At 36.9% G+C, this 18,927-nt stretch overlaps 1 protein-coding gene across 1 annotated transcript; it reads left to right on the top strand.

Annotated features, from left to right (window-relative positions):
- Positions 1–371: 371 nt before the first annotated feature.
- LOC139123279 (pyruvate dehydrogenase phosphatase regulatory subunit, mitochondrial-like) lies at positions 372–18,587 on the top strand. The gene is made up of 16 exons (XM_070689409.1): positions 372–1,131; positions 2,372–2,505; positions 7,462–7,543; positions 8,366–8,529; positions 8,665–8,786; positions 9,092–9,209; positions 9,405–9,557; positions 9,769–9,893; positions 10,617–10,809; positions 11,398–11,553; positions 13,695–13,837; positions 14,481–14,629; positions 15,489–15,696; positions 16,519–16,608; positions 17,309–17,491; positions 17,762–18,587. The coding sequence occupies exons 1-16, from the start codon at positions 803–805 to the stop codon at positions 18,110–18,112; spliced, it is 2,700 nt and encodes an 899-aa protein (XP_070545510.1). The 5' UTR covers positions 372–802; the 3' UTR covers positions 18,113–18,587.
- The last annotated feature ends 340 nt before the right edge of the window (positions 18,588–18,927 follow it).

An 18,927-nucleotide genomic window follows, 5' to 3' on the forward strand; every position in this document is an offset into this window, starting at 1 on the left:
CATGGAAACACTGGGAATGAAGGCAAAAAGTAGTCTGATTTAAATATATGATATGGTGATATTTTGAAAGAAAAATTTATAAATCATGAACGTGTTTCTTTCGGAAAACAAATGCATGCAAAAGGAGAAAAAAATTAAAATCAAGGTAAAACCGTAACGGGCGTTGTTGATCTTTTCCTTCACCTTTCTGACAAAAAATAGAAACTCAAACCAAAAAAATGTTGGTTATTTTATACGTTAAACTTGAATTGTAAAGATAAAATGAAATTAACTTTATAATAAAATGTTAAAAAGTGACGAGCGGTTTGGAAGGTGAGCATGCAAATATTCCATCCACCCGGCTCTCCATGCACTCTGAGTTGACCCTGTTTGAACTTTGACCACAATAAGGTGACCAACTCTGGATATGCGTATCGCTTGTTTTTATTGATAAGCGTGGAGTATTACGAATGGGAGGGAGTGTGGGTTCTACTTTTTAACGCGCGCCCGCGTCCGTCCCTCCGTATCGTGTGCTACCTCCCATGGTAAACCTAGCAACGCACACCCGGGCAGTAATGAGTAGGACCGCGAGGCAATACCAATACTGTGCAGATTGGCTAGAGTAGTAGATAGCGGTTATTTAGATGGAGTCAGCTGACTTACCTCTATGAATCAGGTGAATATACTGAAGAACTGAAAACACCCTCGGCCGATCGAATGTGGGTACCATCACTGCGACCCGGTTTGCTCAGACCCGTGGGCACTCAATAGAAACTGCTTCTCATTAGCTTTTTTAGGGTGAAAATCTCACCTTTTGACTGATATGATGTTACAGAGTATGCGTGCCGTAAGTCCGAATCTAAACTCGCTTCGGCAAGTCTTACACCTGTCAACAAAATGCGACCACAGGACATTATCTCAAAGTTGCATTGCAAGGCTCAGATGTGCAAGGACTCTGTCAACAGCGGGTTTGCAAACCCACCTGAGTCAGCCAAGAAGATCGTGTTCTTCGCTGGCAGAAGACGTTAGCAGTCAACAGCTTCCAAGATCAGCCCGCGTAGTTGTGATCGGGGCTGGCATCAGTGGTTGTTCGGTCGCCTATCACCTTGCCCAGCTGGGATGGAACGATGTCGTTGTTCTTGAGAAAGGACGGTAGGTTCTAACGATCAATGTTGATCCAACCCATCTGGGACTAATTAATGTAAAGAGAACATCTATGCGCGGAAGATAAATACCAGCGCACTTGCCTTCGAATTACGTTATCTCAATGAACTATTGATTCGATGGCAGGTCAAAAGTATTGAAAATTGTTGAATTACCTAGAAAAAATGAGGTCAAAATTAAACAAGTATCTATCAAATTGTCAAATTACTTTGCACTAGCGTATTCACCACAGTCCCCTGCGATCTATTCCGCTCTTGGACTATACGCCCCATAGACGTGTGTACATATACCTGAGAAAAGGCATATGTACAAACGTCTATGGGGCGCATAGTCCAAGGGCGGAATAGTGACTGTGGTATTCACAGAGTAGGAAAGGCCACGTGATCTAATATGCTCTACATATCTCATTTGTTTTCATCATCAGTACATGGTGCTATTCATTTGATTTTACGATGTAGGATAACTGAAATGTGTGACCATGTTCATTTATCAGCCCAGTTGAAATATATACCTGTGTTTATAGATGCCAATTTAACTTAAGGTAGAACGCACCTCGGGGACAGACATTCGGACTCTCAAACTTTTACAATTCTCTTAAGTCTTATGAAATACCACATGTGGGGGTTCATTTTAAAGCTCTTGGTGAAAGAGAACTTTTCACTGGCTTAGTTTTTCGAAATTCGAAAATTTTTATTTTTCTCCATAGAGTTAACACAGGGATGGCGGCCATTTTGAATTTCTAATATCATTAAATCTTGGGTAATTTGTTTCTCTAGTACAAAAATTTGCATGGTAACCCCCTGTTTTTATTCTTGATTTTGAAAGAGAATGATTGAAAGATCCCTTGAGGAAAGTTAGAGCAAAAGTTTAAGTCTTTCACTTTCGAGGTGCATACTACCTTAACTTCTACATGTAAATGTTCCTGTGCAGGAAACGCACCAAACGAAATTGAAAAGTTCGACAATGAGACAGTTTTGACTTTGAAAACGAACTTGAGATCCGCACCAAATTCCGAATTTTTTTAATTGACTCACAGTCCCTCCATAATCTCAGTCTCGCATTGAGGGACTGTGAATCAAATTTTTGAAATTTTGTATGCTCTCAACCCTCACCATATTTGGTTACTAGTATTTAAATTTCCAACAATGTAGGTATAGTTGATTTTCAACCTTTTTTGAAGCAATTTCCACTTCACATACCTCTTTATATTTTTCATATTGTTTTGCAGCATGACAAGTGGTACAACATGGCATGCCGCTGGTAATATTCGTAGATTGCGAGGCACAAGCATAGAATCAGAGTGTGCCAAAATAAGCTGTCAGTTGTATGAATCTCTTGAAAATATCACCGGCATGGCCACAGGTAACTTAAAAAAATCTCTGCATCATTTAAGGTAGGATGATCAACACATCCAAAATATGAAGGTTTTGAGCTTTTGCTTATACACTGCTCATGAAAACTTACGACTCATTTTTATGATTGAGAATGAATATCAGAAAAGCAAATTAAATCACCGTAATGTTATATTAAATTCAAAAATGTGTTATCCCTTGCCCGCCCCTCCAGATTTCCATGATATAAATGATATTATTAGTGAAAATTTAATTTTCTCATAAATGTTTGAAAATGAGTATGCGATGCTCTGCAGCTTTGACCTGAAAAGAAAATTTTGAGAGTTCATAAATCTGTCAAAGATGTACATTCTACAGGAAAAGAAAAGTTTTACTCCCGAGTCCATTCCGACTGACATTGTATGAGTTGTTTTCTCAGTGTTACCTTTTTTATGATCAGACCGTTGTGAGGTAACTGTTTAATAACAACTAGCAAACTCCATGTCATCAAAATAATGCGAGATGTAGCCATCATGTCCTTGGATACACATAATTCATTATGACATTGCCTCACCAGACAACTGTTTCCGTGGAAGCATGATGTATGTCATCTTTACCAAATGTTAATCTTTTTTTTCCATTTTTTGAATCCTCAGCGAATGTGATTTTCTTATTTTCGAAAACCTTCATTACCCGGAATGTGATTATGTGTCTGTTACGTGATATGTTTTGCACTAATGTCTTTTTTAAAGAAAGTTTAAAGCATCAGCGATTTTGCAAATATCTGTAATCTTTGATGTTGATAAGAATCTGTGATATATGTGTTTGCTTTGTGGCAATCAATCATACCGAATGTGCATGCATAAGGCGAGAAAAAAAAAATTATCTGTTCAACGGGCCCGACCGACCCATATTTGGACCACTCCACATTTTTCTTTTTTTTTTCCCGAAATCTTTACGAATCTGAAGAAACGCGGAGATGTTATTCAGTGAACATCTGTATGTAAGATGAATGACCTTCACATTTTCGATGACATCGACTTGAGTGAGATTGATACAGGCTATGATTTGAAGAGTAACGGTGGAAGCGCATCACAAACATTTGGTCAAGGTGAAGGGCAGGGTTAATACGCCGTGGAAAATAAACTATTACGCCATGTGTTCCGTATAGCTTAGACACTCTGTACTGTATTGTTTCACTGGCGTTTATTTCACGTCCGAGTGGTTGTACAGTCTATGTTTTCTAGTGTTCCTGTTTTCAGTGTTCCTTGAAAATTCTTTATTGTTCTTTGAGTCATCACTCGTTCCGATTTTCGTCATGGCTTTCTCCTATCGAATGTGTGATTGTAAGCAGCAGTTCTCACTGCAGGACAGACATGATTTGTGTTTCCGTTGTCGAGAATGCACAAGGAGTCAACCTTGTGACATTTGTTTGACTTAGACACAGGACGAATGGTCTTATTTCGCTCCCTTGCTCGACGACGTCACCCCGGACATCCCCGGGGTTGACCTGTCAGTTTCTGAGTCGCGAGTTTTGGTTGGAATGCACCGTGCTCATATGGCTGGTGACACCAACACAGAAATTAGCTCCGTTAGATTCAGGTGCCGCCAACGAAGCTGTTCGTGCAAAAAGGTGTTCATGCGAAGTTTTTCAGCGGGTGGGCAGATTTCAAAACTAATCAGCGGGCAGAGAGAAAATATCGATATTTACTGAGGGCGGGGAAGAAATTTCATTACTTTCAGCGGGCGGGGAGAAAGTTTTTTACAGTGGGCACCGGAAAATACGTAGAGCCTAGAGGGAGGGGAAAGAGGCGTGCTTAATAGAACCTAACTTAGAGGGGAGCAATGTTCCAAGGTATACTGCTAACCGCTTGCATGTTTTTGTGTTGATCTGGGTTGCATAGTGGGCATCTAGTTGGCAATGGGGAATTTCGGTAGTAGGGAGAGGGCAGCAGGGAGCTTGAATTGTTGTGGGGAGCGGGGAGACTGTAGATACCGGAGGGCAGTGGGCATCAAAATTCAGTGGGAAGGCGCATTTTCGGTGTATACCAGTGGGAGGGCAGTTACTAACAGCTCTCACTTTCCCCTCCAAGTTTTAGGTCAGGGTCAAAAATAAGAAAAATAGCGTCAATTTTTTCACTTAATTTGCATATTTTTGGCAATGACAACTTCATTTGAACAAAATCTCATCTACAGCCCATCATCCATGTACACACCAAATATCAAGATGAAATGTGCAGCGGTTTTGGAGTTTTTGATGTTGACGGACAGACATACAGACATACAGACATACAGACACACAGACATACAGACATACAGACATACAGACATTTCCCTAGCCTATAAGAATAGCTTCCATTGCCATATATACATATTGCTATGGGAGCTAAAAATCAGTATATCAGCCTTCAAAACAGGTTTTGTGATGATTTTGAGAAATTCATACCAGTTGGCGGCACCTGTAGATTGAACTGTAGAAGTGAAGGCAAAGAAGCTGTTCTGAGACAACCAACCCATGTCAACAAAAAATTGAAAAAATCATGAACGTACTAAACAACATATCCAGTATATGTTATGTGACTAAGAAAAAGCATGAAACACACAAAAAGTGTTTATATTATATGTTCTGTTCAAGAAAAACCAAAAAAAAAAAATCCAAAAAAAAAAAAATCCGACCTACCTACCCAACTTTGAAGTCATCCCGCCCGTTGAACAGCTTTTTTTTTTTTTTTTTGGCCTAAGTTTACATTTTTTGACGAAAAAAATTGTGTTTTAGCTCCTGTTTACTGTAAGGCATGTATCACATGTACCTTTTGGGATCAGTTGATATCAAAATATAACAACCTGATAGTAACCCTGAAAAGTTTGTCAGTACAGGACACCAAAATTCCTGTGACTGTAGACAAGTGGAACCTCAGGATCCCATAGTGATAAACTTCAAACTTTAGGTGACCTTGGTCCATTGTTTAGCTCCCATGTCAGAAAGCTTACAGGTCTTTCAGGTTGGCCGTTTACACTTGCATGTTCATCACACGTTTTCTTCTAAAGTGTACACAGAATTTGTCGATAAGCCAGACATTAACAGTGCCGACTCATGACAATGTTGACTGAGTTTATGACCATGTCGACTGACTGACTGACTGGCCATCTTGACCATTGTCCACTAACAACACTGCACTTCACCTCAGAAACAGCTGCTCACAACATTTTCATCTTTGGTTTACAAGTCACTCAGGATGACCAAACTTGGAGGTATTCAAGTCACAAGGAAATTTGCATATGTAATTTTATGGCCAATTTTCTCAGTTTTGGTAAATCTTCATTGAAACCATCAGTCGATCATCTTTCAAATTTAATGTGCAGCTTCTTAAGGATGCCTTGTCAAGTTAATAGAAATTTACATGAACTTTGCACATTTAAAGTTTTGATAATTTTTTCAGTTAAATTTTGCTCACTATTCTTCAAAAATCTTGTTTGAAACTGTTTGCCCAAAAGCAATCAAACTTTGTTCTGTAAGTTTCCAGTGATGACTTCCTTCAGTTCTGTTCAAATCATGATGAAGTTTGGCATTTGTCTGTCAATTTTTTGAGTAATATTCTCACATTACGGGAAGGCTCCATTAACTTAGGAATACCCTACTACCCTAGAGGATCAATTTCACAGACCATGCCTTTCCTGGATTAGATAAAGATAACAATGGAACATTCACACCTTGGGGATTAAAAGTCTTCTGTTTCTCACCCGAGTTGCTCAGGCAAGGACTCGGGTTTCAGGTACCATGCAAGTTAATGCAGTCATCCCCTAATGATTTTTGGTAAAACTTAATATTTATCAAAATTAGCATGAAATTTGCATATTTAAATTTTTGATGTTTTCAATCAAATGAATTTGGTTTGTTTCAATTTACAGAGAGACCTTATTAGATTTCCTTCAAATTATGATGACATTTGCATATGCAAATCAGGGGGCAAGTTTTCCTTGTTTCCAATCGCAACATCTTTTCTAAATGTGGAATGTAGCTTCCCTGGGATTCCCAAATTGAGTGTTGTACATATTTGCATAAATTTGCATATGTACATTTTTAGCAAAAAGAGTTGGGCCATCTCAGCTGCTGTGTCACATATAGCATTGGTATTTTGCTGAAAATGGAGCATTTTGGGATGTACCTCTTGAAAATATATGCCAAGCATGGTTGCTGGTTTTTGTCCATCAGAGTTTGCAGACACTGCATTGTAACAGGTTTACGCAGATATGCATATATTTTACTCCAATCTGCAATATGATTTAGGGACCGTTGATAATAAAAGCTGACACACGTCAAATGTAATTCTTTTATTTTGGGGGGGAGGGGATAAAAGCTCATTTCGTTTTGTGTGCGTCAAAATTGCATAAGGATTTTCGTCTATTGTTTCAAAGTGCAACTTTGCAGCAAGAACACAATATTACCTTCACGTTCATCGAAAACAGAATGACCACAAAATAGGGGACAAAAAAGACAAAGAAAAGACATGAATGAGAATTAAAAACTTGTATGCTTATTCAACGTGAAACATGTACATGAAACATTTTCCTATGTGCGAAATACATTAAAATGTTCTGTGTCTTAAAAAGTGAAACGAGTAAAGTAGAGGTTTATATGTGCACTTCCTGTATTTTTTCATGGGCGTGCAGATCAGAGAGGTGCGTGTGGGTTTGTCAGAAACGGCATCATAGTACGAAATTGATTTCGCATAAGAACTTTCGTTTTGAGGGGGGAGGGAGGGGGTTTCAAGTAAAATGAAGGAATTACGTTTCTTGTGCGTCAGCTTTTATTATCGACAGCCCCTTAGGTGCCTACAAATCCATCCACAACAGACGCCTTGTATCATAATGTTAATATGTGTAGATTGGACAAAATTTAGCAGCAACTCCTCTCGAGATGGGGTCATCTCTGCAGAGAACTTTTTCAAGTATGTAAAATTGAACATATTTTTTACTATTTTGACAGGTTTCAAGCAGTGTGGAGCTGTTTTCACAGCCCAGACCAAAGACAGAATGTTATCTCATCTGAAGAGGGTAGCCCATGTAAGGTGTGTCTAAATTCCACTCTTAATTTAGGTCACTGAGCAGCGCTCCATTCAAATCCAGTCTGACTCTCAATAAAACTGCCAATGCAAAGCCCAGACATCATCCACATAAACTGCTTTCTAGGGACCTTATTGTTATATCTGTTACTGTATGGACATTGTCAAATGTCTCATAAATTTTCCAATTTTAAGGGGGACAAAGTACACTCTTTTTGAGATTATATTGTTTAATTTTTTGTTCGTTAAAAAAGTTGTAGTACTGAGGCATGATATTACATGTCAGAGGTCAATGTGGCATGATCACAAACAGAATTGATAAAAGTATAGTTGTGTAAGAAATTAAATAGTCGGCCCCGCTTGTTCTGATGCCATGACAAGTTTGGCATTGCCCTCTACCCACTATAAAAGTTCCAAGTTGCTTGTCTGTTGTTAATATTGTCTTTTCATTGAGATTTGAAACAATGCGAATGGTGTAAATTTAAGTTTATAACATAAGATAATGTGTGGCAAAACTGGAGGGAAATATCATCAAAAACAACATTAAAGCATAAATAAGCTTTGAACCAACTTTATTGAAACCTTCGGTACATGGTAAATATGCATTATTTGGTTGAAGCATTTTCATAAACATACTATGCGTAACAATGTGTATTTCCATGTGATAGACACCCACTTATACTTGACCCTGATGAGTCGCATTTGCAGCTAATAAAAAATGTGTTTTCGGTTCCTTGTCTTGCTCAAACTTCAAGCAGTATCCTAATGAATACATATTCATCCTGTCAGTGTTGCATGTTTGTTTTCACATCATGATAAAAATTGTAGACTTGCAGGCATGGAAGCAGAAATCCTTGGACCCAATGAAATTGCACAGTATCATCCATTGGCACGCACTGACGACCTACAGGGTGCTATTTGGATACCAGATGATTGTTCTGTCAATCCATCAGATGTGTGTCAGGCACTAGGCAGGGCTGCCACACGAAAAGGTAAACAAAAACCTTGAACCAAGAAAAAGTTAACATTTGATAAGTTTTCAGATAAATTATACATGTGATTGTCAAGGTTAAAGTGCATTCATTTTCAATTTGTTCTTCTTGAAAATTTGCTTTTAATTTCTCTAGGAGTCAAAATTTATGAAAAAGTAGACGTGCAAAAGATTTTCACTGCCAGTGGTAGGATATATGGAGTGCAAACTGACCAAGGCCACATCAAGTGTGAATACCTGGTGAATTGTGGAGGAATGGTAAGACTAACTATCTAGCTTGTTCTTGTTGCTATGGCAGCCACTCAAGGGTAGCTATTTTGTATTGCTGTGAGTCACTGTTTATATCTTGGTCTTCAACACAAAATGTCTGCCCTTCCACTCAGGGAGAATGAATGATGTCATACCTGAGAGAAATCACAGAAACATTTGATCATAACCTCTGTCATAAACATCGCCTCCACCAACCTTCCCATCCCTTACTCCCCCTCCCCTTAGACTCTTGACTCAGATTGTCCCCTGATTGATTCAATGATGTTATCGTCACCTTTTCACCATTATTGTAGTGGGCAAGAGACATTGGTTTGGTTAGCCGTCCAAAAGTCAGCCTACCTCTTCACCCTTGTGAACATTACTACTTGGTAACCAAACCATTGGTAGATGTTGACACTTCCAACCTACCAAGTAAGTTCAAAGGTCATTGATACCATCCAGTAATTCTGTTCAATGTCTGATTTCACCTTTATTTATTTCCTTATTTGTTTACTTGATTACTTATTTCATTATTTGTTTATTTAGCTTTCAAGATAAGAGAACTAACAGCACAAACAAATAAAAAATATTAAATTCACAAAATTGTTTTTTAAAATTTAATTGCAGTACTTCGTGATGAGGATGGTTGTTTGTATGCCAAAGAGTGGTCTGGTGGGCTGCTGGCTGGAGCTTTTGAGCCCAATGCTAAACCTGTCTTCTATGACGGCATTCCGGAAAGTTATGAATTTGGAATGCTACCTGAAGACTGGGATCACTTCCGTAAGTAGATTTGTGTGTACAGACAGTCATCCAGGGAAATTGACCTATATAATTTAGACTTTTGTTCCCAAATATTAAACGTTAACGGCTGGTATTGACTGATACTGAGATGACAAATGAAATTCACTTATACCATTTAAACTGTAGTATCAAACTTTGGTAATTGTTACATTTTCTACAATTTCTGCTCTGATATTTTTTAAAATTTCAGAACCGATGCTCAACAACATGTTGAAGCGCATTCCTGCTCTCGGCCAAGCTGAGGTCCGGCAATTGTTTGTTGGTCCGGAAAGCTTTACTCCAGACACCAAGATGCTAGTTGGTGAAGTACCAGAGGTATGCTAAGTTACTTGACGTGCTGACACAGGTGCCATGAATAGTCAATTTGTTCATATCTTGAAAATTTCTGAAATACTTGTATACCTAACAGAATAGAAGTACATGAATTGGTACTTGTTTTTTTCATTTCTAGCAGTAAACTAGAAAAATAAATGAAGTAGCTATACATTAGATTAATTTGGAGCTAAGGTGACATGTCCCTAACACTGTCTGAAGTAGGATATGCTTTCAGTACGTGCCTCAAAATTTAAATATTCAAATTTTTGCTCAAAGTTTCTTCAAGGAACCTTTAAACTACCATAACTGTTCCTTGTTGTATTAAATCACTGAAGAATAAAAATCATAGGTCACTGTGCAAAATTTGGTAGTAGAAACACAAAAATTCCCGACTGTTGAAATTCAAAATGGCCACCATCCCTATGTTAACTACATGTGCAAAAATTGAATTTTTTGGCTTCAAAAAATGTAAAATACTTTATTTTATTCCAAGAGCGTCAAAATGAGCGCCCTCAAGTGGTAGACCAGAAAAGTATTGAAAATTTTGAGATTCCAAATATATGTCCTTGATGTGCATTCTGCCTTACCTAGTGATGGTAGGCATTGAAACAACCCATTCAAAATCAAGATTATGTGTCATCAGTATTGTTTGTTGCTGTATGCAGATGAATGATAGAATAATGAAATCATTTGAAATTCAGCCCTGTTCATTCCATTCCTCAGATCAAGAACTACTTCGTAGCCGCTGGTTATAATTCATCTGGCATTGGATTGGGCGGTGGCATGGGTCAGATTCTCGCTGATTGGATAGTCAACGGCCAACCAGCATTTGACACCTCACCCGTTGACATCAAGAGATTCTGCCAGACTCACAACAACAAAGCATTCCTTAGGGACAGGGTCAGAGAAGTGGTTGGTATGTACTTAAAGGCACGTTTTCTAATCCCGGGGTCTCATTGTACAGTGTAATATTTCTTTCCCCTTGCAAAGTTCCTCTAACAAAACGTAGATGAAACATTCGCCTTCAATATTCATCATGTTTTGTGTTGTCAGATTACTGATAGCAATTTTGAATGCATTACAGGTTGGCAAAAACCTGTCTCTTCCACACAGACAAATAAAAACATTGTATAGCCCATCATGTGATCATTCTGTGTTGTAATTTGCCAGAACAAATCACCTGATGAGAAAATAGGTAAGGTTAGTGTCAAGTAGCTCAAGGGTATATATTTTTTAAAATTCTACGGTCCTTTAGAAAGTTTGTGAAACTATACTTTGCTATATATGAGACAATGTGTGGAGAGATGTCAGCTATTCTGGTGGTCACAGTACGATTAGCAATACGCCTCTGACAAAAAAACTGTAAATGATTTTTATGATTAGAATAGTTTTTTCAGCTGGGTACCTTATAATTGGAACCCCTGACCTCCTGTACTCCACCTCACCAGCTCTGATTTTAATAAAATAAATATTATTGTTGTAATGTTTATTGTTTGAATTTCAGGTGCTGCGTACGGAATTCCACATCCATATAAACAGTACAGTACAGCCAGGAAACTTCACTGCTCTCCTTTGTATCCAAGACTAGAAGCGGCTGGTGCGATGTTCGGAGAGAGGGCAGGTTGGGAAAGACCTCTCTATGTTAGGGGAGAAGAATCAGGCAAGTTTCATCCATTGCCATGGTAACTGCTTTAGTTTCATCCATTTCCGTGGTAACTGCTTTCTAGGTGCTGTACATTGTGAGTTCAAATCTGGTTCAAATCCTACCCTGGGTTGATAGTTCTGCTGGTGGACAGAATTGTCCCTTTGGCTGTCTGAAGCCCAGTTTAGATATGTATATATTGCTTTGATTTGAGTTTGTGTCTGATGAATGATAGTAAGTATGTGTGTGTGAGTACTTTATGAACTCTAGTGCGTGCAGGGGTTACAATCAGAAAAATTTTATCAATTTAGCTGAGTATATTGAACCATTGTTTTTTACGGATTGTGATTTAGCCAAGTGATTTTGATTATGAACCACTTCTTGTAACTGACCAAGTTTTCATAGTATGTGACGACTGTGACTTCAGTTCCTTTACCAACCAGATATGAACTGAAAATGCTCACGTGTTTAATTGTATGTTACAGTTATGTGTAAATTTGAACCTTTGCCACATGTTTGCAACTTCATTTAAAGTGTTATGATCAACATAATGAATAATATTCACCACAGATTAATTTTAAATCCAAGTATATATCCCCAATCAGGAAAGTTCATTAAAATATGCAAATTAGGAATTGACTGAAATGTTCTCATTAAATATGCAAATTATGAATTGGCTGAAGTAAAAATGTTAAATGACTTTCAATAATGTTGTATCATAGTATCTTTAATGTACAAAGCAGTTCGTCAACTTTGGTCTAGTCAAGACAGATAAATATCCTTAATTAGGAAAATTCATTAAATTTGCAAATACGGAATCGATAGTATCTATAATGTACATAGCAAGTTTTGTCAAATTTGGTCAAGTCAATACAGATAAATATCCCTAATTAGGAAAGTTCATTATATATGCAAATTAGGAATTGGCTGAAGTAAAAAAGTTTCATGACTTTTAATAATGTTGTTTTATAGTATCTTCAATATATGTAGCAAGATTCATCAACTTCGGTCGAATCCATTCAGATATATATCCCTAATTAGTGAAGTTCATTAAATATGGAAATAAGGAATTGGCTGAAGTAAAACTGCTTAATGACTTTCAACAATGTTATATCACATTATCTTCAATGTACATCGCAAGTTTCATCAATTTTGGTAAAGTCCATTCAGATTTATATATCTAATTAAAAAAGTTCATTAAATATGGAAATAAGGAATTGGCTGAAGTAAAACTGCTTAATGACTTTCAACAATGTTATATCATAGTATCTTCAATGTACATAGCAAGTTTCATCAATTTTGGTAAAGTCCATTCAGATTTATATATCTAATTAGGAAAGTTTATTAAATATGCAAATAAGTATTTGGCTGAAGTGAAAATGCTTAATGACTTTCAACAATGTTATATCATAGTATCTTCAATGTACATGGCAAGTTTCATCAATTTTGGTCGAGTCAAGTCAAATAAATATCCCTAATTTCAAGAGTTCATTAAATATGCAAATTAAGAGTTTGATGAAGTAAAAATGCTTAATGACTTTCAATAATGTTAAATCATAGTATCTTCAAGATACATACCAAGTTTTGTCAATTTTGATCAAGTCAAATCAGATATATATCCCTAATTAGGAAAGTTCATTAAATATGCAAATTATCCATTATCTTTTATGTCACCCCTTCATATCTTTCACAGCTGATATATCTTGGTAAGATCAACATTTGTAGCAAATCTCATCAAATTTTGTGCAGTCGTTGTCACAATATATCTGTTTTTTCTAAAATCATTAATTATGCTAATGAGCAAAAAGTAAGCAAGCCACACCTACCAAAAACTAATCAGTTCTCGCCATCTGCAAATTGAATCTATGTACCAGATTTGATTCTGAGCTGATGAGCTGTTTTTGAGATATTGAGCACACAGACGGACAGACACACAGACAGACAGACAGACAGACAGACAGACAGACGGACAGACAGACAGACATCGCTGCGACATATGCTCACGTGTGTCAACACGTGAGCAAAAAATGTATGCCATATACCTGTGTTGATCAAACAATTTTTAGCTGCCATTTGCTGTATGTACGTATAGGATGGGGGAACTATATTAGGATTGAGTGTATATCTGTACGTATGTATGTTTTCTGTTGTTTTCACAGACGACTTCATTGAAGAAAGCTACACAAATCATGGAATATTTGGGAAGCCATCTTGGCTTGAAATTGTGAAGAGAGAGTACAAAGCTTGCAGGGAAGATGTTGGGATGTTTGACATGAGTTCATTTGCTAAATTTGAATTAAAGGTAAACTTTGACCTTTCAAAGAAAGAAGATAATGGTTAATTCATAGACCTTTTTTGGAGGGTCTATGGTTAATTGTATTCCTATGTAATTGACAAATTAGCTCATCAATTTTGAAAATGGTGATAAGTAGTCAATTAACAGACAATACTTGCATTTCTGGGTAAAGCTGTAGATTTTCACTTTAGTGTATGCGAGTAAAATCAACTGTGTGCGAAATACCACAAATTATCTGATCTTATCGGCATGAATTTTGTCAATATTAAATCTTCAGGAGATATGATGATATCACAACCAGATGTGAATAAAAAAATGTTTTGATGGCATTTTATCTTATTTTTACCATTCAAAATTTATAAATTATATTGTGCACTTTTCTTTTGATGTATAATTATTCAAGTCAACACCAATGGATGCCATTACCTCCCACCACCTCTGTTTTCAACTCATTTGCATAAACTGCGGTTTTGTGATCATGTCCATCGTAAAATGTCGCACACTCTCAGTCACAACTGAAAATCACAGCTTGGAGCCAGGCTAGCAGTGCAGCTTAAGAAAAGCTGGTATTTTGCTATTAATTTCCATGCGCTATATCATGCAAAACCTAGGTTAATAAATATTGATATCAAAATATTTGTTTTTGCAGTCCAAAGGTAATGAAGCTACAAATCTACTACAGTATCTATGCTGCAGTGATATCAACAAGCCGATTGGTACTATTGTACACACTGGAATGTTGAATAAGACTGGAGGATATGAGAATGACTGCAGCATCTTCAGATTAGGACGCAATGAGTAAGTTTGTTTTGTCATCTCATTCAGGTAGTACATGCCTCAAAATTGATGGCTTCAAATTTGGCTTTACAATCTCTAAAGGGAAATTTTAAACAATTCCCTTTCAAAATCGAGGATAAATATCAGGGGTCATCGTGCAAAATTTGGGGCTAGGGAAATGAATTACACAATTTTAACTGACACTTGAAATTCAAAATGGCCGCCATGCCTGTGTTAACTCTATGGGGGAAAAATTGAATTTTCTATTTTCATAAAAAAGCCAGTGAAAACTGTCTTTTCCCTTGACCTGCAACAGGAGCCCCCACAAGTAGTAGACCAAATCCTTACCATAAAATTTTAAAGTCAACCCATCTGTCCTCCAGGTGTATTCTACCTTAAAGTTTCTCTGAGAAAAATAGATTAATATGGAACAGTGTCAACTGTATGGAACTTCCTCCAAAATAATTGACAAATGTTAATTTTGTGGTTTCATATAGAGTATGAAAAGGGAAGACATATTTTTTGTCTTCTTTCTTGCTAAAATTGATGGGAGCTCTTTACAATTAGTCCATTACTGATGATGAATCTCTGGACAATTTAGAATTATATTAGTTTGAGTGTATCGTATTTATGAATGGTATAATAAATTACATGTTGAAATAATGGTAGAGGGCGCCAAATGGTCAGTTCATAATGAAATGAACATAACAACTTTAATATTTGTCAGTATTTTTTTCCTACATTAAAAAGCAATAAAATTATGATCTGTCACATAAGTTTAAATTTTATTTTGATGAAGATTGTACTGTTTTTCACTTACTTTACAAATCGTTATATTCCTGACCTTTGACCTTTACTTTTCTCTTCTCCCTTTGGCTAGTTATTTCATTATCTCGCCATCCTTCCAAAGAACACGCTGTCATTCGTGGCTGAAAAAGCACCTACCAGACTCTGGTGCCATCTCTCTGAAAGACGTGACAAAGGAGTACACAGCTCTCAATGTGATGGGACCCAAAGCTCAAGAACTTCTCCAGGAATTTACAACAACTGCCCTTGATAGTGCACACTTCAGGCCTTTCACAGGAAAGGTATGGCAACCAATGTTCAAAACACTATGGATTCTTCAAGAGAGAAAATTTTCATTCATTTCTTCAACAATGTTTTTCATGTCTCCCAAAAGGCTTTTGAAACACCCAGTATGTAGCTTATGAACACAGCGTCACTTTCTACACATGTACAGTGCACTGTTATTGTTTACATTTGAATTCTAGTCAGGACCAGAATTCACTAATCAGCAATACCAGTCACTCAACTTTTATCCTAAAATCTCTCAAAATATTAAAAGTAATCAAACAGCTGAAAAAAACAGTAAAACTTGTCAGATTCAGCAAGATTGCACTGTAAGACCATTTACTGGATATCCACTCGTTGTAAACAATAGAGGGGGAATCGAACTTTGGTGGCGTAAAGAGTCAATAGCTCCTGATAAGCCATAAGTCTACTCAGGTTATGTAGTTCAAACATAGCAAAGCTATCACTTGCATAACTGCAAAAGGACTTGACTGCCAAAACTTTTACCATTCCTTGTTTCATCTATATACACCTAGCAGCATACATTGTTTGTCAAATGGGATTCCATCCGTCATACCACCCCCATATCTGTGTGCACTGGTCCATCATCACAATTAATGCCAATGGAGGTTGACTGAACCATGGCGGTGTAAAGGGTTAATGAATGAACTGAACACTCTCAAAGATTACATCTTACAAACAGCATTTCTTGTCCTTATCAGAAATGAAAGCACATTATTTTGAAACTTTGGTCCAGTGAAATTATCTTCACCATGTTACTTTTCATGTAGCCTGTATGTAATTAACATTTTATAATATTATTTAATTTTGTATGCAAGGTCATTGATATTGGATATGCCAGTGATGTTAGAGCCTTAGCAATGACGCATTGTGGAGAGAAAGGATGGGTTCTATATATTCCAAATGAGGTAAGCTTCAATTTGAAAGATTCACACTATATTACTTTTGATGAGTCTACAGTATTACGTTGTGTCTGTGATAATCATGTAATTGGAAGCTTATCATCCCTCCATCCATCTGTCTGGCTGGAAGGCGCACTGTGCTTTGCCAAAATTAGATTAACCCAACAACAGATCCTTTATACAAAATAGTTTGCATAATTATAAAGTGATATGGAGATGAATATTGTGGTGAAGAGGCAGTCCAGCCATTCTATAGTATGCTGCCCTCTAGAGTTCACTTCAGATTTAGGTGAGAATAAACCTGCAGGTGATAGATAGCTGTGATACTTGATATCAAAAAATAACAGTGATCACAATTTTAGGTTTTTAATATAGCACCATGCAAGTGACTTAAGGTTCTGCCAACAGAAATTCAGAGAACATTTTTTTTGAGGCTCTGTTTATTTCTGCATTTTGTTAATGGATCTACCAACATATGATTCTCTTCACTCACAACATTGGGCCAAATGTCAATTTCACTATTCCTGTGTAATTTGTGTCCCAAATATTCACAAAAATTTACAAGAAATGTTTACCTTAGCGTAAATGAAACTTTTAGGTCATTGCAAATCAGTCCAATTGTTTGCAAAGGTGCTCTCCTGTAGAGAGAACTGACAATTTCAAACAATTTCAAAGAAGTAAAACTCATTTTTACTTTCTTCAACAGATGGCACTCTCACTGTATGATCAACTCATGGAAAGAAAACATGATTTCAGAATCAAAGATGTTGGTTTCTATGCCTACCAGTACCTTAGAATTGAAAAATTTCTCACATTCCTGTATCAAGATTTCCACACAATGCATACACCATTAGAGGTTGGTCGACCATTCCAGGTCGGGCTAGAGAAGGTAAGTCTATGGTTTTCTCATATTTTAACAAATTCATATCTTGTATATCAATAAATTAGCTATACTTTTGGTGAAAATCAAAATTAGATTTCAACTTTCTTTGTGGTCATTTGGGTGTCCATATCTTATCTTTACATGCATGTATTTCTTAGCAACAATCATATACAGGTTTGCAATCTTATGCAGATTTTAGCAGACTGATTTGCACTCTGCAGATAATTCAGTGGCCTGCATTATGTGTTGCAATTTTCGGTATTTTTTCATCACCAGGAAGGTGATTTTCTTGGGAGACACGTGTTGGCAGCACAGAAAGAGAATGGTGTGAAAAGGAGGCTAGCAATGTTTCTATTGGAGGATCACGACTTGGATTCACACATCTGGCCGTGGGGAAATGATCCGATATATCGGAATGGACAATTCACCGGCATGACAACGTCAATCGGATATGGATTCACTCTGGATAAAATGGTTTGCATCGGATGGGTCAGCAATGTGAATCCAAAAACGGGTCAGCACAACGTGGTCCCGAACGAGTATGTTACGTCAGGAAGCTATGAAATTGAAATAATTGGAACAAGGTACCCTGCCAGAGCAAGACTATATACTCCACTAATTCAGTGAACTGTGCAATGAAGAGAGTAAAACTCTCAACCATTATCAATATTCATGATCAAAATTCAAAGAATGAAGATCTTTTACTATCATCATGTTTTTCTTGCCTTTAAATGTTGAGACAATCCAACCATAACCCCAAATGTTATGTTGATTGTGTTCCAGCCAATCATGGGCCCAGTTCTCTTGCCAATCCTTGCCCCCCTAAGTTGTTCATTTTTCGTAATTTTCTCTCCTTTTAACCAAGATCAAAGTGTTTTTAAAAATTGTGAGGCTGTTAAAACTACATCTTACATTAATGAAAAAATTGTTAACAGCAATTATATCAACGAAGGCAAACATCGAGAATTACATTTGTCTTATTCTGCTTGAAACAATCAATACTGTACTGCAATATCTGTTTAAGTAAAGTTGTTTTACTAACTGAACTTCCGTGGTAAGTTCACTGTGGAGATTTTTTAAAATAAAATATTGTAAACATCAAGTGGATAATTTTTCATGATTTTTTTGAAAAAAAGTTGTATATCTGAATGTTTTCTCAATAACAGAGATGTTTCTCAATAACAGATTTTTGAGTGCTGATTTTTGATTCTCATTACCTTCAATACAGTTTCGCCACCTAAGTTAGTCATTAAAGTCAGGTGGTTGCCCATATTTTCAACATGGCAGATTTCTACTGATAAAAGGTAAGGTTGCAGAAGTCAAAGTAAACTTGACTGTTAAACAGGATATACGATACACCAGAAACTGAAGACTTCTCAGTGAAAACTTTACCCAGATTTGGCCTGTGGTGGCGCTGTCTCAGAAAACTGCCCTCGTCGTCT

Source organism: Ptychodera flava, chromosome 22 (genome assembly GCF_041260155.1).
Source record: "Ptychodera flava strain L36383 chromosome 22, AS_Pfla_20210202, whole genome shotgun sequence".
NCBI lineage: Eukaryota > Metazoa > Hemichordata > Enteropneusta > Ptychoderidae > Ptychodera > Ptychodera flava.